Consider the following 21,846-nt stretch of genomic DNA (forward strand, 5'->3'; position numbering starts at 1 on the left):
GAGTGGACATCACGCATTATACACATTTTATATATTATAATAATTAGTCAATAAATAACAACTTATAGATATGCAGGTATGTATCTAATAAAGTACTCGTTTAGTTAGGTACTGGAAAGAAGGATTTTATGTTATCTAGTAAGCTGCCTTTCTTTTCAGTCTTCATACAACATTCACTATTTGGCTTTTTCCAATCATATAGGTATGGTATCCTAATCAGACTTTCATTTGTACATAAATGGCCTGTAGTTAACATATTGTAATAGAACTCGTGCATCTGTTTTTCAGACACATGATGAATTAACAAATAATAGTTTTGACAACCTCGTGAAATCCATTCTGTATCAAATCTGACATCATGAATACGTACTGTATTTGTAACAGGTGCTAACCAAGTCCCAACGCTTACATCTTCTGAATTGTACTGCCTTAAACAAATTTTCAGATGTACATATGTTAGGAATATAAATATGCAATCAATCTGAATTATATAGCACCTCCATTAATAACAGTTTTTTTCCTGTCTCAAATGCTATTGTGAGGTTTATAAAGTTTTAATTTTTGTTACCTGAGAGTATCTGCATTATTTGCTATATACAGTACAAGATCTGCTGAGAGCACATATCCTCCACCTAATGCATAAGGTAAATAATAGTCACAAAGCATCCATTCTTCCTCCTTCCATTTCCCAGATTTCTTTAATTTAGTATTCCCAGTGAAATATCCCCAATACAAATTCATATCTTTCTTAATTTTGACATTTTTGTTAATCTGTAAATTGGCACTTAAAAACCGAGAAAAACTATCATTATTTGGGTCTCTAAATTTAACATGTGGATTCAAATAGAAGTTTTCAATTCCCGATATTTCATGTAATATATCATAAACTCTTACAAATGAATCATCATCACATTTTAAAACGTATTTAAAATTAAAACCAAAGTCTCTTTGTTCTTTCAGCCAAACAAAACTTCTTAACACCTTTTCAGTAAGATTATTGTAACCATCATACATCGGGAGCAACAATATGTCTTTGTAAAAGGATTGTTCTTCAACGATATGATCGTATTTTTTAGCACTTCTGGAAGGCTTCCCTATCACAAAATAATGAGTGAAAGTATACAGCGAAACTTCAAGTTGTTGAAATTGAAGCCAAGTCGACCGAATTGCATTACGTTTTGATAAATTATCAGGAGCTGAGAAAATTAACACAACCAGTTCATCACTCTTCAATTTTGAGTTTTTCATTATATTGTATTCTCGATCGGTATCATCTAATTTGCATGTTTTATTTATTTGAGCAAAGTTAACAGTTACTAATGAGCCAAAAATAAAAGAAAATACACTTGCTAATATAACTCGCTGATGTTTGAAAACTTGTCTTGTAATGTTAACTTTTTTTTTCATGCTTATCATAAACCTTCCCTAAAGTTGAATAAAATAGTTCTTATACAAAATAAAAATAGGTTAAATCCGATTGTTTTATTTGTTTCCATCACAGAAAATTATGCGCATGGGTGCAACAAGGAACAAAGACCTTGGTTTGTCTATGGATATTAGGGGCCATCTTTGGTTCGGCTACTCACGAAATTTATTTATTTATTGAACCAGGTGTATTAAGATACATTTTATGCATTATAATACATAAAATCTTCTAGAGGTTTTTGTAGTAGGTCTGCACATAGGATTAATCCTGAGAACTAAAATATAATAATCTTATATGGAAACAGCAAAAAGCTCTAAATTAGGAATGTTTATTTATTTATTGATACGAATAATTTGATGGGACCTAATTAAATGTGCAATTGTTCAGGTAGCGATAAAACGTTCAAACGTACAATCTATTTATAGTTAATATTTACATGCATATCTTACATCAAAGTTTTTTAATTTGTCAATTTCTTAGAGATTTAATTATATTTGAAAGAGTTTCTATCGATTCCAAATGTAATGGATTGTTTTTATCAAGCTGTTGTCCTAAGTTAGTAACACACATGCTAAACATTTCCAAATGTATAGTGTTGTTTTGCAACCATATTCGAGGAAGTATGTGACTTATTAATCCCATTTTATTTACTGCATCAGTAAGTTGACAAATTTTTATTGCGCTTAGTAAATAGCGGTTTAAAAGAGAATTTAATGCCAAGTCCTTCAAAGTATTGTCATTTAAAATTCCCTGCCAGCTCGTAATATTTCTAAGTAATTTAAGACCACTTGCGAACTGTCTTTGAAAGAATGGCATCTTCGTTTCGGCAAATTTCGGAACAATCGGAATAAAAACGTCATGCTCCAAGGCTTCCTTCAATTTGTGCAAAATAGCATTAAACAAATTTTGTAATGATTTACTCGCGGGTCCTAACGTTGGAAACCGTCGTATATATCTACTTATCGTTCCTACTAATCTTAAAGTTTGCGAACTAGAAAGAGGATCCCAACACCTATCTACAAGTTGTGTCAGTTTCGGTACAACCACTTTATCAATTACTTTAGGTAACAAACTGACGTCAGGGTCTTTGTTAAGGTCGTTTTCTGTCTCGTTGTCATGTAAACCATACAGTGCCAAAGTACGGTACCAATCTAATTTCTCTAATTCCATCGATTCAGTCAAAGGATCCCAAAATAATAGGTCTAAACGAATAAGAGGGGTTACTATTCGCGGCAAACAAAGAGTACCATAAGCTTCATTATATGCAGTGACATCCGTTTCTTTCCATTGTTCAAACTTAATCAAAATATTTGCAATTGACGAAAAATCGTCAATTACATCTTCTAATACGGCTTGAATTTCAAGTTCCATTTGTTCTCTATCTTTATCAAAGCCAAGCATGTCTTGTTGCGAAATTTCATCATCACTTGACATTCCTTCTACATGTTTCTGTTGCCCTCCTTGTTCACGAGCTCTTCTCCTTCGTGTACGGCGACCTTCTCTTTCAGCTGCTCTTCGCGTTTTTTCCTCATCTTCGACATTTTTACGAACCAAATTAGGTTTATATGCAAGAGTTGCTTCTTCTGCTTGATCTCGTACATCTTGTCTCCGACGTTCTATCAACCAAATTGCTTTTCGAGCCATTAAGTCAATTGATCTCTGTTCTAAATCTGCAATTAATGCAACCTTTTCATCAAAACATTCTACAAGATCAGTCACATAGCCTCTCAATTCTTGATAAAATCGGAACCGTTCTGCAGCTACTGGCGCGCGCTTCTTTTGCTCTTCAAGTTCTTCGTTTGCTTCAACAAGCCTATTACTAACTTTTTGAAGTTTTACTGCATGTGCATCTCTGGAAGTACTCAAAGTTTGATAGTGAGTTCGAAGTTTATCAACTATAGCTTCTGGAGTGACTTGAATGTTCGAATCAAATGCAAAAGATGACACTGGGGGAGCAGCAGATTGTACTGTAGTGGTATAGTTATTATCATATATATATTCTTGTGACATCACAGCCATGGGAGCTCCTAAAAGAAAATTTTTATTTATTTTTTATTAACTCATTGTCAGTATAATACCCTAAAGTTTTAGACAACAGTGGAATTGAGATGCATAATAACAATTTTGTAAGTTGAGATACCTAATGATTTGATAATATTACTTCAGGTTCACATGTTTTACTAGGTTATTTACATGTGGATAGTAGGTTCAATTAAAAACACATAAAATGTGCATAAGGGAGAGATAATGTATCTTCTAATTTATATAAATCAGGATATGTATGTACATATCTATATTTTGTAATAACTGCTGGCTAAAAATATTATCTAGGAATTATAATCTATTATAGTTTAATAACTCTTTTTAACACATTTATGAACAGTTTTCTAAAACAATACCTGTAACTCCTTTTCTTATTTGTTGATTTTCCCATTCATCAATTTCTTGATCTGCTTCTTCTTCTGATTCCTGAGCAGCTAAAAATTGTTCTCTTCGCCTATCTTGATCTCTTCTTAACGGGTTAATGTCCATATCTATTCTTTCTTCATCTTCACTGGCATCATGTTCATCATCACGTATCAATCTTCCTGTATCCTCTTTTACTTCATCATCTTCTATTGGAAGATAGTCACCACCCAGTTCTCTTGCCCTCTGTCTTCGTTTTCGAGCTGCATGAATCATTGCAGCATCTGGAATTGCCCCAGATTCTAACACTTTTTTGAAATTATCAGGTTTGGAAAACTTATGTGCAGAATTACTTTCTTCTTCTTCAGAAGATAAATCATCTTTCCCTGCACAAAGAGCATCTCTGCCACTTAATATAGGTGGTGGCGGTGGTTCTGGTAATATTGAATTAATTTTGTGGCTTGGATTTACTTTCATTATTAGATCGTCTGTAATAATTTCTGTAACTACTTCTTTCTGTTTAACTTCTTCCTTTTCGGTCTTATCTTTTTTCTTATGCTTCTCTTTCTCAAATAATTTCATTATTTTTCTGCTATGAGATGATTTCTTCACTTGAAAAACCTCTCCTTCTTCTTCTGTTTCAAAACTTAATAGGGGTTGTTTTTTCTTACTTGAAAGTTTATTTTTGTCTTTTTTCTTAGTATCTTTTTCGGCAGGAATTTCAACATCCATAATATCTTCATCGTCTTCGTCATTTTCTGTGAATACTCGCCGTTGTATATGTTTTTTTGGTTTTCGGAAAAGAGACATTTTGTTTAGTTGATCAAATCACTTCTTCAGAAGAATCACAAGAGGCACAGACCTTAAATAATATTATATTTCACTACAATCATGATGTTTATTTATTTAAATATCTTACTACATCATTTTAATAAAAACAATCATTCATAGTCATGACACCCAACTCGTCATAGAACTGTCGTAAACCTGATAGTTTTGTTCCAACTATAGATAAATTTCAACTATGGGCATTTGGGGAGCATACAGGACCAGTCAAACTGAACGTAAACAAACCATGTCGGAGATGATTATAGTCACAAACATTGACATAGAAAATGAACTGAACAATACCTTCATGAAATTGAGTACTCTCTAAAATGAGAGAAAACGGCCTTGTATCTAATACCTGTCTGTTTTCCTCTTTTCGTCATACACCCTCTCCAGTGCAACTGTAACGTAGATCGCTGTGTCTCTATCACACGTTTCTGCCTCTATTTCCTAGTCTAGGGTCTAGGCTATTTACTTTATAGCTCCATAGTAACTCCGAGAAATAAGTCATAGATATTAATATGATCATAGAATTATTTGTAATTATTACCAATAAATAATTTTAAAATAAACTCCGTTTCCGTTCGTATATTATCGGTCATCAACGAATAGTTATCACGCGATATTTTGAAATTAATAATGTTCTTGAACTAATACAAAAAGTAGGGTAGTAGTAAATACTGTTTCTAACAATTTATAATTTGGAATTGCAAAATAATAAGTAAAACTGTAGTTTGCATGGGTATTTATTAATTAATTGTAATTATAAATATTCATACATACAACATATACAAGTCATTGTTTAATGACACCAGGATGACACCCATGATACCTTGTCTATGGGTTTATTATGAAACCTGTTTGTAGCCTTGATCTTTGTACCACAGACTTTAATNCTAAAATTAACTATAGTTGAAAGAAAAAACTTAATTATCGAAATTCAAACAGGAACCAGTTTCGCCCTAATGAATGATTTACGTCTCAGTATAGTCAGTAAAGACCAAATTGTATTAATAAAACAAAAGCTAGCTAAATGTCAAGGTGAGAACAAATTTATTTTTGCTACACATCCCAATAAAAAAAAAACGTTTAACTTGTATCACTTATATTCAGTATTTACCGTGTCCAAACAACCAGCATACCTCCTACATTGTTGCTTTTTATGAAAACAATATTTATCGTTTAAAACGTAAATGTAATTTAATTCAGAAACAACAACTATCGATAATCATTTATGTTTAAATGAATCTATCATATATTTATAAAATGTGTTTTATTTTAATTTTTATTACCCCAACTTAATTATAATTTGAAAATAATCGAAAAAGCCGTTTTGATTTGTTTCAAAATAACGTTTTTAATAACGTTTTTTAAAAACGTTATTTTTATTCAAAGTTCCAATTTGCAACGTTATCGAATAAGAATCGTTATGCCCATCACTACCTAACGCTCAGATATAAAATGTGTAATATCGTGACTCTGAACGTTAGGGGGAAGGGGATTCGCAGAACGTATGCTTCAAATGGTTTAAAGCGTGCCGCGTATTTCGATATGCACAATTTTTTCGGTTCAAATTTTGTAAAAATAATTCTACTTGAAATATATTCACAATAAATATTGAAAATAAGAACTTTTTCAAAAATTCGGGACAATCCGGGACAAAAAACCTGAATCCGAGACAAATATTGCTTCTAGAAAAATCCGGGACGCAAGGTGGAAATCTGGGACTGTCCCGGCCAATACGGGACGTATGGTCACCTTAGTAGTATGCACACGACTAATTTATTTAAAAACACGACAAATATACTTCCTTTATATTTATCTCATTTACCGCAGAAAGAAAATCTAGTAGGAATTTATGCGAAGAATATAAGGGTATCTTTTACAAAGAGAATGATATATTAACTTTCATCAATGCAGTTAGACACAAAATACCCATAAATTCAGGCATTCCAGTTTACGTTAAGCCTTATAGATTCCCACAAGTGCAACGCAAAGAGATAGATAGGTCGAAGAATTAAAAGGACAAAATATCATCACTGAGAGTGAATGCCCACATAATTCACCTATATTTTTACTACCTAAAAAACCAGATAAGAACGGAAAGGTCAACTGGCGTATAGTAATAAACTTTATGAAGCTAAAGCATTTTAGATCGAGATCCAACAGGATGATAGAACAAAGACAGCTTTTTCAACAGAAGCCATAAACAATTTAAAGGTAAACCAACAAAATATCATAAGTCATTTTAACAAACAACTTGCGATGAACAAGGACACGGCCCTAGCCAGAGGGAGGGATTCCGGGGGAAGCTCCCCCTATATTTTCTTCAGTTGGCTTTTCCAACTTGTGTTGTTAATTAGGAAATATGTTAAAAATAGACTTCTTTTATAATTCCGTGTAAAAACGCTCCTTGAGAAACTCGAAGAGCATTCGTGTATATGGGCTGTAAAAAGATTACAAAACAGGGACTATAAAAATAACATCGGTCCTTAGCTCGGTACCGAGCCGCATGGACTAAAGGTTTAGAGGTTTAGACCACTGCTTAACGTTCGGAAGGAAGCCGGTTCGATTCCGGGTCTTTCTACTTTGGTCCAAATTTTCTGTGGTTTTCTTGGATCACTTAGGCAAATGCTGGGGCAGGTAATATTCCACAGATAATCTTTCATTCTCTNTTATTGTTCCACCGTTAACTCGTTAACACCTCGATTCGAGATTAATAAACGAACATAGTGCATTATTGTTTTTCTTTCGACGGGACAGCAACTCATGTTTTTGGGCCAGTCGAATTTCGACATTAAAAATAAAAAGGTATTTTTAAAAAGTAAAAGAAAACATTAACTACGGGTTGTAATAAAATTTCAAGAGGGTATAGGCACCATAAAAGCAATATCGGTCCTTAGTTCGATATTCACTGAACTCTCGCAGATAGCAGAAATTACCATTACAGCATCTTCAAGAAATCGCACACTGGTCAATATTTCTAGCCAAATCAGGATAATTCGTAAATCTGGTAACCAAAAATTCCACATTTTTGTTCTAATAAAAAGCAAGGGCCTTATAAAAACAGTACATAACGGTTTACACCTATATGTATTTAAATACATAATATTAAACAAATACAGAAAAGGAAGACTTAAACATTGTAAACGTTATCATCATCATAAGGTCGTCAGTCCTAAGACTTGTTGGACACGTACCTCCACTCTTTCCTATCCTGAGCTAATCTTCGTATTTCCCTAAAACTAGAACAACCCACATCCTTAACTATTTGCGAACAGTAAGCTAACCTAGGTCTACCTCTACCACTCCTAACTCCTGTTTCTGCCGCTAATATGTCTCTGATTAGACTCTCATGCCTGAGAAGGTGTCCTACCAATCTGTCTCGCCTATTTCTTATTGACTTACATAGAGTCCTCTGTTCTCCTATTCTTTCTAATACCTCTTCATTTCTAACCTTTTCTACCCACGTTATACTCATCATTCGCTATATCCACTATTAATAGAACCAGATCAGAAACCCTTATTTATATAAGGCAAGGGGAAGATGTAATTCTAAACCTAATAGAAAGACATCACCGAAAGCGAAGACTTCCAGTAAAAATTGATAACTGCGTATTCGATGCAGCGAGCTTTGATATAAATATTTTTTATAAAAAATAATTTTCAAGCGTTTAAGGTAGGTAAAGTTACAAACTTTTTACAAGATAAACTTAAAATGGTTGTAAAACGTTTGAAGCCAATAACAAACATTCTCACAAACCCTTTAGACAAAAACAAAATATTACAAGTGAAAATACTTATCCACCTTATTTAATATAATGCTCTTCTAATATGTAAGGCATCATGAAGGTAACTGCCAGATATAAAATAGCTATTGGAGAAGCTTTTCGTCTGTCAGCTAATATTTACAGCGAGCTTTTCGGTGGCTTCGAATAAAAACAAAATCAGTTTACTTAACATAATTAAAAATTCGACCAGAGCGATCATTAAAAGGGGAAGACTTGATACCCTAATCCTGATAAATGCAAAAAAGATCTTTGCGATGCTATTGTATTGTATATATAGACGAAACTTAAACACAGGTGAACACGAGTAAGCTAAAATTAACCTATTGTGTTAAGAATGTTTTTCGGGTTCGATTTTCGGCGAACTTTGATTTGATAACTATTTTTTATTTTTAAATGCATATTTTTGCGCGTGTGTTTAAAACGTTAGTTGGAAAATTAAAGTACAACAGTTGGTTAATCGGTTGAACCACCCCCCTCCCCCCAAACAGAACACTTCGCTAGAGCCCTAAACAAGAAGTTAATAACCAACTACGAAAACATTTCTAGTAATTTCGATATAATACAGCGTTCCATAAATGCGACTGTAGAACATTCAGATCTTTTTAATACAATAAATATGCTAAAATTAACTATAGTTGAAAGAAAAAACTTAATTATCGAAATTCAAACAGGAACCAGTTTCGCCCTAATGAATGATTTACGTCTCAGTATAGTTAGTAAAGACCAAATTGTATTTAACATTTTCGAAATATACAATTTAGTCACGATACCATATAATGTAGTAACAGAACATTAAAAAGTAATGCTTAAACGGGTTCGTTCATGGTGATCTGAGTATACAATAGTTGACAGGTTGTAATATGTCGTTTTTAATCGATTTATTAATATTTAATACAAGTCATATTCGTCAACTCACAAGTTAGCCTCTTCAAGTAATTCCGGTAATTCTGCAATAATCCTAAACAAAGTTATATTTACACCGTAACTCAACAGGTCACTTTCACTAGTGAATCAATGAACACTTTCAACATACATAATGACCGATAATGACCATAGATAATGACTAAATGCTAATTTCAGCAAAGTAGCAATTGCTTTGGTTATTTACCCTTTGTAGATCTATTATCTATGGTTATTTACAAACAGTTTTCTCTGAGTCAAACTGAACGTAAACAAACCATGTCGGAGATGATTATAGTCACAAACATTGACATAGAAAATGAACTGAACAATACCTTCATGAAATTGAGTACTCTCTAAAATGAGAGAAAACGGCCTTGTATCTAATACCTGTCTGTTTTCCTCTTTTCGTCATACACCCTCTCCAGTGCAACTGTAACGTAGATCGCTGTGTCTCTATCACACGTTTCTGCCTCTATTTCCTAGTCTAGGGTCTAGGCTATTTACTTTATAGCTCCATAGTAACTCCGAGAAATAAGTCATAGATATTAATATGATCATAGAATTATTTGTAATTATTACCAATAAATAATTTTAAAATAAACTCCGTTTCCGTTCGTATATTATCGGTCATCAACGAATAGTTATCACGCGATATTTTGAAATTAATAATGTTCTTGAACTAATACAAAAAGTAGGGTAGTAGTAAATACTGTTTCTAACAATTTATAATTTGGAATTGCAAAATAATAAGTAAAACTGTAGTTTGCATGGGTATTTATTAATTAATTGTAATTATAAATATTCATACATACAACATATACAAGTCATTGTTTAATGACACCAGGATGACACCCATGATACCTTGTCTATGGGTTTATTATGAAACCTGTTTGTAGCCTTGATCTTTGTACCACAGACTTTAATTAGTGAAATCAAAGTTTATTATTTTCGAAAATAATTTCGTACTTACTTAATAAAAGAGAGTAACGATTGTTTAATTCATATAAGCTTTACTTCAGTTTTGCAAAATGACGGGTTCCGCTATAAAACAAAAAAGAGAAACGTCTGGCTTTTCTAAAGCTTATTTAATTGTATACAATGTTGTACAGACATTGGGGTAAGTGTAATAGAAGAAAAAAGCTAAACACAAAATAAATCTTGCTTTTTATAGCTGGTCATACTTACTTTTTCAAGTTGTCACCTATTATGTAAGTTTAAAATCAGCCAATAGTTTATATGAAACAGTAAAATGGACAGTTATTATTTTTCAAAATGCCGCTGTTTTGGAAATTGTTCATGCATTTTTAAAACTTGTGCCATCTAACCCAATAGTAACACTTCAACAAGTTTTTTCACGAGTAATGTTAGTATGTGGTGTTTTGATGGTTACTAACGAGGGAAGAGATTATTTTGGATTGCCATTGGCATTGTTTGCTTGGTGCATTACTGAAATTATTAGATATGGTTTTTATGCCTTAAACCTTATTGGATTTGTGCCGGATTTAATGAAGTGGTTAAGGTAACAAACCATTATTGGTCGATATAGAATTTGTTCTTTGTTTGGTGTGACTGGTGTTCTATTTTAAATTATTGAAATTTTAGGTACACCACATTTATTATTTTATATCCTGTTGGCGTAACTGGTGAATTGCTGTGTCTTTATGGAGCCTTCAGAGAAGTCTCTAGAAATAGACTGTGGTCTGTTGATTTACCAAACTTTATAAATTTTAGTTTTCAGTATGATTATTTTATCATGCTTGTTATGTTGCTGTATATTCCATGTATGTTTTAAAAAATCTGTTATATATCTTCAGTTTCACCCTTAATGTTTTAGTGTTCCCTCAACTATACTTACATATGTTTACTCTCAGGAGAAAAGTACTTGGTGGAGTTAACAAATTTCCAGAAAATAAAACGAAATAATTTAATACAGGTATTTATAGGAAGAGAAATATAGCGGGATGGTTTTTTATAATGGGGTTTCCAGTTTTTATTGCATGGGTATTTTGTTACTGAGATATGAGACTTTTTTACTAATGTTTTGTTATTTTTATGAAAATAAAAAAGGAATATTTATCAAAATAGTTTCCTTTTGTTTTAATATCTTCAGTTTTTGTATGGAACTGACAGTGTAATAGTTATCATAAGACATCATTTTAAAAAGGGGGTATATTTCAATTTAATTCAATTTATTAACCAATCATTTAGATCTCAGTACTTCAACTTACAAAGGAAAATAATTATTTTTACTTGAAGTTATTAAACTCATCACTAACATGAGGTAATCTGTAGTGTGAAAAAAGTGACTTAATTTCACATTAATGTTTAAAATTTAAAAGAAAAAGGTAAAACTTCCGAATCGCGGCTTTTTCGAATATGCAACTTTTTTTTGCTGAACACAGCATTACTAAACGTAACCCATCAGCATTGCCAATGTTCGTTTTTCATAAAATACGAGGTAACAAAAATTTATTCTAAAATAGCGAAGTATTTCAACCTACTGCAATAGGAAAATTCTAGCAATTTTTGAAAATTTCATTGTTTTTAGTATCTAATTGCATATTATAAGGGACTATTTGCTCTGACAACGCTGCTTAGTGTATTTTGACATGATTTTGATCAATTTTGACGTTAAGTATAACCTAAAAAGTCTAGCGGTATGTGGTGGCACTGCCCACCGTAGACTTGTATGTATCTTTGTTATCTAACAAATTTCTCTATTTTTTTTTAAATATTGCCTTTCCTTATAAAAGCTAACCATTTTAAGAATATTTTCAAATTAGGATACTGTGAAATAACCGCAGCTCGCAAAAATGCCAGCTGTTCGAGGTGATGGAATGCGAGGTTTGGCTGTTTTCATATCCGATATTAGAAACTGTAAAAGTAAAGAAGCTGAAGTAAAACGGATTAATAAGGAATTGGCAAATATTCGAAGTAAGTTCAAAGGCGATAAAACACTTGACGGTTACCAAAAGAAGAAGTATGTGTGTAAATTATTATTCATTTTCTTACTTGGACATGATATTGACTTTGGACACATGGAAGCCGTAAACCTATTATCATCAAACAAATACTCTGAAAAACAGATCGGTTATCTTTTTATATCTGTACTAGTTAATACTAACAGTGAACTTATAAAACTAATAATACAGAGTATTAAGAATGATCTTGCTTCAAGAAATCCCATACATGTTAATCTTGCTTTACAGTGTATTGCTAATATTGGTAGTCAGGAAATGGCTGAAGCATTCAGAAATGAAATACCGAAACTGTTAGTATCTGGTGATACAATGGACGTGGTAAAGCAAAGTGCAGCATTATGTCTTCTTCGTTTGTTTCGTACATCTCCAGAAATTATTCCTGGTGGAGAGTGGACATCACGCATTATACACTTACTAAATGACCAACATTTAGGAGTAGTCACAGCTGCCACAAGTCTCATTGATGCTCTTGTCAAGAAAAACCCTGAAGAATACAAGGGTTGTGTACCATTGGCAGTTTCAAGATTGAGTAGAATAGTAACATCAAGCTACACTGATTTACAAGATTACACTTATTATTTTGTGCCAGCTCCTTGGCTCTCAGTTAAATTGTTGCGTTTGCTTCAAAATTATACTCCTCCAACAGAAGATCCTGGGGTACGAGGCAGATTAAATGAATGTTTGGAAACCATTTTGAATAAAGCACAAGAACCACCAAAATCAAAAAAAGTGCAACACTCAAATGCTAAAAATGCTGTTTTATTTGAAGCTATTAATCTCATAATTCATAATGATAGTGAAGCTAATTTATTAGTTAGGGCTTGCAATCAACTTGGCCAGTTTCTTAGTAATCGAGAAACAAACTTGAGATATTTGGCATTAGAATCTATGTGCCATTTGGCAACTTCAGAATTTTCACACGAAGCAGTTAAAAAACATCAGGAAGTGGTGATTCTTTCTATGAAAATGGAAAAGGATGTTTCTGTACGACAGCAGGCAGTGGATTTATTATATGCTATGTGTGATAAAACCAATGCAGAAGAAATTGTACAAGAGATGCTAAATTATCTTGAAACTGCCGATTATTCTATAAGAGAGGAGATGGTGCTGAAGGTAGCAATTTTAGCAGAAAAATATGCCACTGATTTCACATGGTATGTTGATGTAATTTTAAATTTAATAAGAATAGCTGGAGACTATGTGTCTGAAGAAGTGTGGTATCGAGTAATTCAGATAGTCATCAACAGAGATGAAGTACAAGGTTATGCTGCAAAAACTGTATTTGAAGCATTACAAGCCCCTGCTTGTCATGAAAATATGGTAAAAGTGGGAGGATATATACTTGGAGAGTTTGGGAATCTCATAGCTGGCGATCAGAGATCTTCTCCTCAAGTTCAGTTTCAACTCCTTCATTCGAAGTATCATCTTTGCTCACCAATGACTCGTGCTCTACTCCTCTCTACGTATATAAAATTTATTAATCTTTTTCCGGAAATTCGTACACAGATACAAGAAGTTTTTAAACAAGACAGCAATCTCAGATCGGCTGATGCAGAGCTTCAACAAAGAGCATCAGAATATTTACAGTTAAGTATTATTGCTAGTACTGATGTGCTTGCAACGGTTCTCGAAGAAATGCCAGCATTTCCTGAACGGGAAAGTTCCATATTAGCTGTTTTGAAGAAAAAGAAACCAGGTAGAGTACCTGAAAGTGAAATTAAAGAAGGAAAAAGCCCTACACCTGCCTCAAACCATAATAATGGAGTTAACACAGTCAACACAGCTCAAGATTTACTTGGACTTTCGACACCTCCTACTTCACAACCTTCGGGAAATACCGGAGTTCTCTTGGATGTATTGGGTGACGTATACAACAATAAGCCAAATACCATAAATTCTCTGCAAGATCTTACTGCACATAATCCTAAGAAATTTGTTTGTAAAAATAACGGTGTTCTTTTCGAAAACGACCTCATACAGATTGGTGTCAAAAGCGAATTTCGACAAAATCTTGGGCGCCTTGGTTTGTTTTACGGTAACAAAACAGCTTCCCCTCTACAGAACTTTTTACCTTCACTGGTTTGGTCAGAAGAACACTCGGTAAAATTAAATGTTCAAATGAAACCAGTTGAATCTGTTTTAGAAGCTGGAGCACAAATTCAACAAACGATAAATGCTGAATGCATCGATGATTATATAGATTCTCCAAGTGTAATTGTAGCATTTGTATACAATAACGTTCCTCAAAAAATAACAATAAAACTCCCATTAACGCTAAATAAATTTTTCGAGCCGACAGAAATGAACGGAGAATCATTCTTTGCTAGATGGAAGAATTTAGCAAATGTTAATCAACAAAAATCTCAAAAAATCTTTAAAGCAACTACCCCAATGGATGTTCAAACGGCTAGACAAAAATTAATTGGTTTTGGCATGCAGCTTTTAGATGGGATTGATCCCAATCCCGATAATTTTGTGTGTGCCGGTATTATTCATATGCGTACTCAACAAGTTGGCTGCTTACTTCGCCTGGAACCAAATAGGAACGCCCAGATGTACAGGCTCACTGTTCGTTCTAGTAAAGAAAGCGTCTCTGTAGAAGTATGCAATCTGTTGAGTGATCAATTTTAAAAGTGTGTATGTGAGAATGTAGTAATATAAAAAAGATGCATTCCATTCTGGTAGAATTCTATTTTTTTTTTCGTTTACCAATGTCCTTCTTATGAATGTAGTTTCACTTCCAACATTACTATTGTAGTTGTAAGCATGAAATAAAAATGGTAAGTTTGTTATCATGTCAAATATGTAATTGTGAATAAACAAAATATCGTAGTAATAGGTATAAAATAAATGAATTATGTTAAATTACCCGACAATATATGATAATGATAATTTGTTTGTAATGTAAACACTTTAAGTTAATTGTGTTTGTTGTACATGTAAAAAAGAGGTATACAATTATTATTTTCTTTAATTGATGTGATAAGAGATATTAAATGGTCTCTTGATATTGTTGAAGTAATTATGCTTAAAAATCTGTTTATTTATATGTTAGCTTTGATCATGACAGTTGTCAAAACCACTTGACTTTCAATAAAAGTGCATCAATGGTGTTCATACTGTGACTTTTATTTTTAATTTAAACTTACATTTTACTTGTGAATACAACTAAATTAAGTGTATATAATGTTATTGTCAGTAACAACGAATTTGTTTTTAAAATATTAGAAATTTTATTATGGTTTTTATATTAATTATTATTATTACAAAGTCCTTTTTGTATTCTTCGAAAATGCCTGCTTCTGGATTGTTGTAAACAATTTTCCAATTCTTTAGCAATATGGACCAAGTTTGTAGGATCTGTTTGAAGGAATATGCTATCAACAGTGGGAAATCCATCTGTATTGTGAGGTCTTTTTAAATTTAAATTCATTGCCACAATAGGATCTGCTCTATGTAATAAAGACCGAGAAGAAACCTGGAAATGAAAAATTGAATAGTATGGAAGCATTTAAGAAAAATTTAAAACATACTTCAACCTCAAAACGCCATTCTAAATTGTTATAATGCACATCATTCACTTCAAGTTTCTCCAATATTTCAATAATCTCCTTCTTCTTTGACTGATAAAATTTATTCAAAATTACTTGCTGCTCCGATGAAAATCCAATCGTTAATACGGAATCCCGAAAATCACTTTCATTTAACTAGAAAGGAAAACCATACAGAAGTACTCAATGGGCACTTTTTGATAAACTAACATTGTATTTACAAAATTGTAATAGAAGATTAACTAATCCATATACACAATTCTGTATCACAGTTAATTCCACTTCCAGTTTCTGAGCAGCGGCTTTATATAATTTTATTTCTGGGCCACTTTGAATAAGATTAATTGCGAGTTTACAAAAATCAACAAGAACTGGAACAAAAATATTTTATTCAAGAAACACTATAAGTTGTGCATGTTTTACCTTCAACAGGTTGTTTAGTCAATAAACTTAAATGTTCTTTATGATCGCTATTTAATGATAGCAACATTTTAAGTGATTTATATGCAGCATCTGCAGGATCAAACTTTTTCTTTGAGAAAACTGTTTGTAAATAACCATAGATAATAGATCTACAAAGGGTAAATAACCAAAGCAATTGCTACTTTGCTGAAATTAGCATTTAGTCATTATCTATGGTCATTATCGGTCATTATGTATGTTGAAAGTGTTCATTGATTCACTAGTGAAAGTGACCTGTTGAGTTACGGTGTAAATATAACTTTGTTTAGGATTATTGCAGAATTACCGGAATTACTTGAAGAGGCTAACTTGTGAGTTGACGAATATGACTTGTATTAAATATTAATAAATCGATTAAAAACGACATATTACAACCTGTCAACTATTGTATACTCAGATCACCATGAACGAACCCGTTTAAGCATTACTTTTTAATGTTCTGTTACTACATTATATGGTATCGTGACTAAATTGTATATTTCGAAAATGTTATGATTGTTTAACAGGAATATATTAAACTTTGAATGCCATGTGTAGTTGATCTGCGATTGTAGCAGTTCGCATTTCATCCCAGGAGTGATATCCCTTTATCCACTGGAAGTAGAAATAAACACGGTAAGCGAAAAAGTAAAATGAAAAGGTTTGGTGAAGTAGTAATTATTTTAACTAATGATTACTAACTAATTTTATTTCGAAACATTTTGTCCGTCACGGTAAAAGGATTTATTTATTAAAAAAGAAAAATTCCTAATGCACATTTGAGGTAATTCATTGACTTTATATTCATGTGCACATTAGAATAAATTAATTAGGGGTCAGTATCAGAAGTATATTTGTGTGCTGTTAAATTTTAATTTTAGCTTTTTTTTGCTGTACTAAAAGCCTAAAGTGTTTCAATGTTACTTGTAACATTTTGTCATTTTGTTTGGAAGACACAAATAATCAAAATTAATAATTGGTAATTATTTTAGGGTATTTATTATAGACATTTTTTATTCATTTGAGTAAACACGAATGATGTGACAATATTTTTTACGATGGTTTAAGTAGTTGGTGTAAGTAGATTTGAATTAGTGATTATCTGTTTTAACGAAGTATATTCAGTTTATTAACACTATTTATACAACACTTAAACTACGTAGGATAAATGAATAACGATAAATGAATATTTGGATAAATTTACAATTAGATTGCGTAAGCTAGATTGGTAGTATTTAGAGGTTTTTGGAATACTTGCAAGGTATGTCAAGGGTTCGTGTTCGTGTTCGTTGAGTAACTACTTGTTTGATACTGCCTGATTTCTGTTTTCCCAAAGTTGTCTAGTTTTTTTCAAGATAAAAGTTATAGGAAGCACTTTGGATTTGTCCAAAAACTTTCCTCTGGCAAATAAACAATTGGATCAGTAGTTTGAAGACCTAATTTCGCCAATTTATCAAGAGGATCTGATTTAAGATTTAATCGTATAGGTTTAACACTTACAGGGTTTTAAGGTAATGGTGGTAAAAATGCTGGCCGTTCCGGTATTGTTTCTTATAAATTAGTATATACAAAATCTTTAGCTATCAATGAATAAGAATAAGGGAGTGTTATCAAAAATACTCTTTTTAATCTGTGTATTTGTTCTGTTTCACATTTAATATGACTCGCTATTTCTTTTGGAAGAAATACAAGGTACCTTTCGTCACTAATTGTCTCTACTAAAATGTCATTGATCTCGACTGCAAAATGTTTACACTAGGAATCATCTTTAACAAATTTTTAACACATATATCCTGTTGATAATTCTTTTCTGTATCTTCATTTGAACAAAAGTATTGTTTCTGAATTAAATTACATTTACGTTTTAAACGATAAATATTGTTTTCATAAAAAGCAACAATGTAGGAGGTATGCTGGTTGTTTGGACACGGTAAATACTGAATATAAGTGATACAAGTTAAACGTTTTTTTTTTATTGGGATGTGTAGCAAAAATAAATTTGTTCTCACCTTGACATTTAGCTAGCTTTTGTTTTATTAATACAATTTGGTCTTTACTGACTATACTGAGACGTAAATCATTCATTAGGGCGAAACTGGTTCCTGTTTGAATTTCGATAATTAAGTTTTTTCTTTCAACTATAGTTAATTTTAGCATATTTATTGTATTAAAAAGATCTGAATGTTCTACAGTCGCATTTATGGAACGCTGTATTATATCGAAATTACTAGAAATGTTTTCGTAGTTGGTTATTAACTTCTTGTTTAGGGCTCTAGCGAAGTGTTCTGTTTGGGGGGAGGGGGGTGGTTCAACCGATTAACCAACTGTTGTACTTTAATTTTCCAACTAACGTTTTAAACACACGCGCAAAAATATGCATTTAAAAATAAAAAATAGTTATCAAATCAAAGTTCGCCGAAAATCGAACCCGAAAAACATTCTTAACACAATAGGTTAATTTTAGCTTACTCGTGTTCACCTGTGTTTAAGTTTCGTCTATATATACAATACAATAGCATCGCAAAGATCTTTTTTGCATTTATCAGGATTAGGGTATCAAGTCTTCCCCTTTTAATGATCGCTCTGGTCGAATTTTTAATTATGTTAAGTAAACTGATTTTGTTTTTATTCGAAGCCACCGAAAAGCTCGCTGTAAATATTAGCTGACAGACGAAAAGCTTCTCCAATAGCTATTTTATATCTGGCAGTTACCTTCATGATGCCTTACATATTAGAAGAGCATTATATTAAATAAGGTGGATAAGTATTTTCACTTGTAATATTTTGTTTTTGTCTAAAGGGTTTGTGAGAATGTTTGTTATTGGCTTCAAACGTTTTACAACCATTTTAAGTTTATCTTGTAAAAAGTTTGTAACTTTACCTACCTTAAACGCTTGAAAATTATTTTTTATAAAAAATATTTATATCAAAGCTCGCTGCATCGAATACGCAGTTATCAATTTTTACTGGAAGTCTTCGCTTTCGGTGATGTCTTTCTATTAGGTTTAGAATTACATCTTCCCCTTGCCTTATATAAATAAGGGTTTCTGATCTGGTTCTATTAATAGTGGATATAGCGAATGATGAGTATAACGTGGGTAGAAAAGGTTAGAAATGAAGAGGTATTAGAAAGAATAGGAGAACAGAGGACTCTATGTAAGTCAATAAGAAATAGGCGAGACAGGTTGGTAGGATNTAGTGGATATAGCGAATGATGAGTATAACGTGGGTAGAAAAGGTTAGAAATGAAGAGGTATTAGAAAGAATAGGAGAACAGAGGACTCTATGTAAGTCAATAAGAAATAGGCGAGACAGATTGGTAGGACACCTTCTCAGGCATGAGAGTCTAATCAGAGACATATTAGCGGCAGAAACAGGAGTTAGGAGTGGTAGAGGTAGACCTAGGTTAGCTTACTGTTCGCAAATAGTTAAGGATGTGGGTTGTTCTAGTTTTAGGGAAATACGAAGATTAGCTCAGGATAGGAAAGAGTGGAGGTACGTGTCCAACAAGTCTTAGGACTGACGACCTTATGATGATGATAACGTTTACAATGTTTAAGTCTTCCTTTTCTGTATTTGTTTAATATTATGTATTTAAATACATATAGGTGTAAACCGTTATGTACTGTTTTTATAAGGCCCTTGCTTTTTATTAGAACAAAAATGTGGAATTTTTGGTTACCAGATTTACGAATTATCCTGATTTGGCTAGAAATATTGACCAGTGTGCGATTTCTTGAAGATGCTGTAATGGTAATTTCTGCTATCTGCGAGAGTTCAGTGAATATCGAACTAAGGACCGATATTGCTTTTATGGTGCCTATACCCTCTTGAAATTTTATTACAACCCGTAGTTAATGTTTTCTTTTACTTTTTAAAAATACCTTTTTATTTTTAATGTCGAAATTCGACTGGCCCAAAAACATGAGTTGCTGTCCCGTCGAAAGAAAAACAATAATGCACTATGTTCGTTTATTAATCTCGAATCGAGGTGTTAACGAGTTAACGGTGGAACAATAACTAACTTACAATAATGAGAATAATTAATACTACAATTTGCCTTAAAAACCTTAGTACCTTCACCACATTGTATTTTAGATATGATATCTCCGTATACACGAATGATCTTCTCAAGCAGTTTTACCCACTGGTTTTACCTACATTCCTTTTTACACGAAATTGTGAATAATGTCTATTTTTAACATATTTCCTAATTAATAACACAAGTTGGAAAAGCCAACTGAAGAAAATATAGGGGGAGCTTCCCCCGGAATCCCCCCCTCTGGCTAGGGCCGTGTCCTTGTTCATCGCAAGTTGTTTGTTAAAATGACTTATGATATTTTGTTGGTTTACCTTTAAATTGTTTATGGCTTCTGTTGAAAAAGCTGTCTTTGTTCTATCATCCTGTTGGATCTCGATCTAAAATGCTTTAGCTTCATAAAGTTTATTACTATACGCCAGTTGACCTTTCCGTTCTTATCTGGTTTTTTAGGTAGTAAAAATATAGGTGAATTATGTGGGCATTCACTCTCAGTGATGATATTTTGTCCTTTTAATTCTTCGACCTATCTATCTCTTTGCGTTGCACTTGTGGGAATCTATAAGGCTTAACGTAAACTGGAATGCCTGAATTTATGGGTATTTTGTGTCTAACTGCATTGATGAAAGTTAATATATCATTCTCTTTGTAAAAGATACCCTTATATTCTTCGCATAAATTCCTACTAGATTTTCTTTCTGCGGTAAATGAGATAAATATAAAGGAAGTATATTTGTCGTGTTTTTAAATAAATTAGTCGTGTGCATACTACTAAGGTGACCATACGTCCCGTATTGGCCGGGACAGTCCCAGATTTCCACCTTGCGTCCCGGATTTTTCTAGAAGCAATATTTGTCTCGGATTCAGGTTTTTTGTCCCGGATTGTCCCGAATTTTTGAAAAAGTTCTTATTTTCAATATTTATTGTGAATATATTTCAAGTAGAATTATTTTTACAAAATTTGAACCGAAAAAATTGTGCATATCGAAATACGCGGCACGCTTTAAACCATTTGAAGCATACGTTCTGCGAATCCCCTTCCCCCTAACGTTCAGAGTCACGATATTACACATTTTATATCTGAGCGTTAGGTAGTGATGGGCATAACGATTCTTATTCGATAACGTTGCAAATTGGAACTTTGAATAAAAATAACGTTTTTAAAAAACGTTATTAAATAACGTTATTTTGAAACAAATCAAAACGGCTTTTTCGATTATTTTCAAATTATAATTAAGTTGGGGTAATAAAAACAACATAAAATTTAAAATAAAACACATTTTATAAATATATGATAGATTCATTTAAACATAAATGATTATCGATGGTCGATCCGTTCCGTTCATCTGTTCTGTTGTGTTGCAGCGCTTGCCACTTTACGTTCCTCAGTAACGAGTTATACGATAAATAGTAACGTTCCGTAACGTTGCAACAAAATAACGTTCCAAAATAACGTTAACGGAATAACGACCCATCACTA

General features: G+C 32.5%; 4 protein-coding genes across 10 annotated transcripts; 2 read left to right on the forward strand and 2 right to left on the reverse strand.

Moving 5' to 3' along the window:
- Nucleotides 1–16: 16 nt before the first annotated feature.
- On the reverse strand, nt 17–5,110 carry LOC108735775 (PAX3- and PAX7-binding protein 1). 7 transcript variants are annotated; one of them, XM_018467924.2, is made up of 5 exons: nt 5,019–5,094; nt 4,752–4,890; nt 3,826–4,694; nt 569–3,453; nt 17–428 (listed from the first exon to the last, which is right to left on the reverse strand). In XM_018467924.2, the coding sequence occupies exons 3-4, from the start codon at nt 4,640–4,642 to the stop codon at nt 1,895–1,897; spliced, it is 2,376 nt and encodes a 791-aa protein (XP_018323426.1). In that variant the 5' UTR covers nt 4,643–4,694; nt 4,752–4,890; nt 5,019–5,094; the 3' UTR covers nt 17–428; nt 569–1,894. The 7 variants fall into 7 exon arrangements, with proteins under 7 accessions (XP_018323426.1, XP_018323424.1, XP_018323425.1 ...); XM_018467922.2 differs by having other exon boundaries at nt 4,752–4,952; nt 5,019–5,084; XM_018467923.2 differs by having other exon boundaries at nt 4,964–5,059.
- A 5,128-nt stretch (nt 5,111–10,238) lies between these two features.
- LOC108735770 (very-long-chain (3R)-3-hydroxyacyl-CoA dehydratase 2) lies at nt 10,239–11,439 on the forward strand. Its single transcript, XM_018467910.2, has 4 exons — nt 10,239–10,471; nt 10,526–10,873; nt 10,957–11,135; nt 11,189–11,439. Exons 1-4 carry the CDS (start codon nt 10,383–10,385, stop codon nt 11,275–11,277), a joined length of 705 nt encoding a protein of 234 aa, XP_018323412.1. The 5' UTR covers nt 10,239–10,382; the 3' UTR covers nt 11,278–11,439.
- A 381-nt stretch (nt 11,440–11,820) lies between these two features.
- Nucleotides 11,821–15,452, forward strand: LOC108735779 (AP-2 complex subunit alpha). Its single transcript, XM_018467931.2, has one exon. It carries the CDS (start codon nt 12,168–12,170, stop codon nt 14,964–14,966), a length of 2,799 nt encoding a protein of 932 aa, XP_018323433.1. The 5' UTR covers nt 11,821–12,167; the 3' UTR covers nt 14,967–15,452.
- Nucleotides 15,056–16,456, reverse strand: LOC108735780 (COMM domain-containing protein 2). The gene is made up of 4 exons (XM_018467932.2): nt 16,310–16,456; nt 16,097–16,257; nt 15,869–16,042; nt 15,056–15,813 (listed from the first exon to the last, which is right to left on the reverse strand). The coding sequence occupies exons 1-4, from the start codon at nt 16,374–16,376 to the stop codon at nt 15,586–15,588; spliced, it is 630 nt and encodes a 209-aa protein (XP_018323434.1). The 5' UTR covers nt 16,377–16,456; the 3' UTR covers nt 15,056–15,585.
- Between the last annotated feature and the right edge of the window lie 5,390 nt (nt 16,457–21,846).

This window comes from Agrilus planipennis, unplaced genomic scaffold (genome assembly GCF_000699045.2).
Source record: "Agrilus planipennis isolate EAB-ADULT unplaced genomic scaffold, Apla_2.0 scaffold138, whole genome shotgun sequence".
NCBI classification, from domain to species: domain Eukaryota; kingdom Metazoa; phylum Arthropoda; class Insecta; order Coleoptera; family Buprestidae; genus Agrilus; species Agrilus planipennis.

Bases quoted from the DNA above. Each gene is read 5' to 3' on its own strand.
- LOC108735775 (XM_018467926.2), bottom strand. From the start codon at position 4,642: ATGTCTCTTTTCCGAAAACCAAAAAAACATATACAACGGCGAGTATTC. The intron at 3,454-3,825 runs GTATTGTTTTAG...ATTTTCTTTTAG, and splicing joins AATAAGAAAAGGAGTTACAG to GAGCTCCCATGGCTGTGATG.
- LOC108735770 (XM_018467910.2), top strand. From the start codon at position 10,383: ATGACGGGTTCCGCTATAAAACAAAAAAGAGAAACGTCTGGCTTTTCT. The intron at 10,874-10,956 runs GTAACAAACCAT...TTGAAATTTTAG, and splicing joins GATTTAATGAAGTGGTTAAG to GTACACCACATTTATTATTT. The intron at 11,136-11,188 runs GTATGTTTTAAA...TTAATGTTTTAG, and splicing joins TATGTTGCTGTATATTCCAT to TGTTCCCTCAACTATACTTA.
- LOC108735779 (XM_018467931.2), top strand. From the start codon at position 12,168: ATGCCAGCTGTTCGAGGTGATGGAATGCGAGGTTTGGCTGTTTTCATA.
- LOC108735780 (XM_018467932.2), bottom strand. From the start codon at position 16,376: ATGTTGCTATCATTAAATAGCGATCATAAAGAACATTTAAGTTTATTG. The intron at 16,258-16,309 runs GTAAAACATGCA...TTTTTGTTCCAG, and splicing joins GACTAAACAACCTGTTGAAG to TTCTTGTTGATTTTTGTAAA. The intron at 16,043-16,096 runs GTTAGTTTATCA...TTTCCTTTCTAG, and splicing joins TACAATTTTGTAAATACAAT to TTAAATGAAAGTGATTTTCG.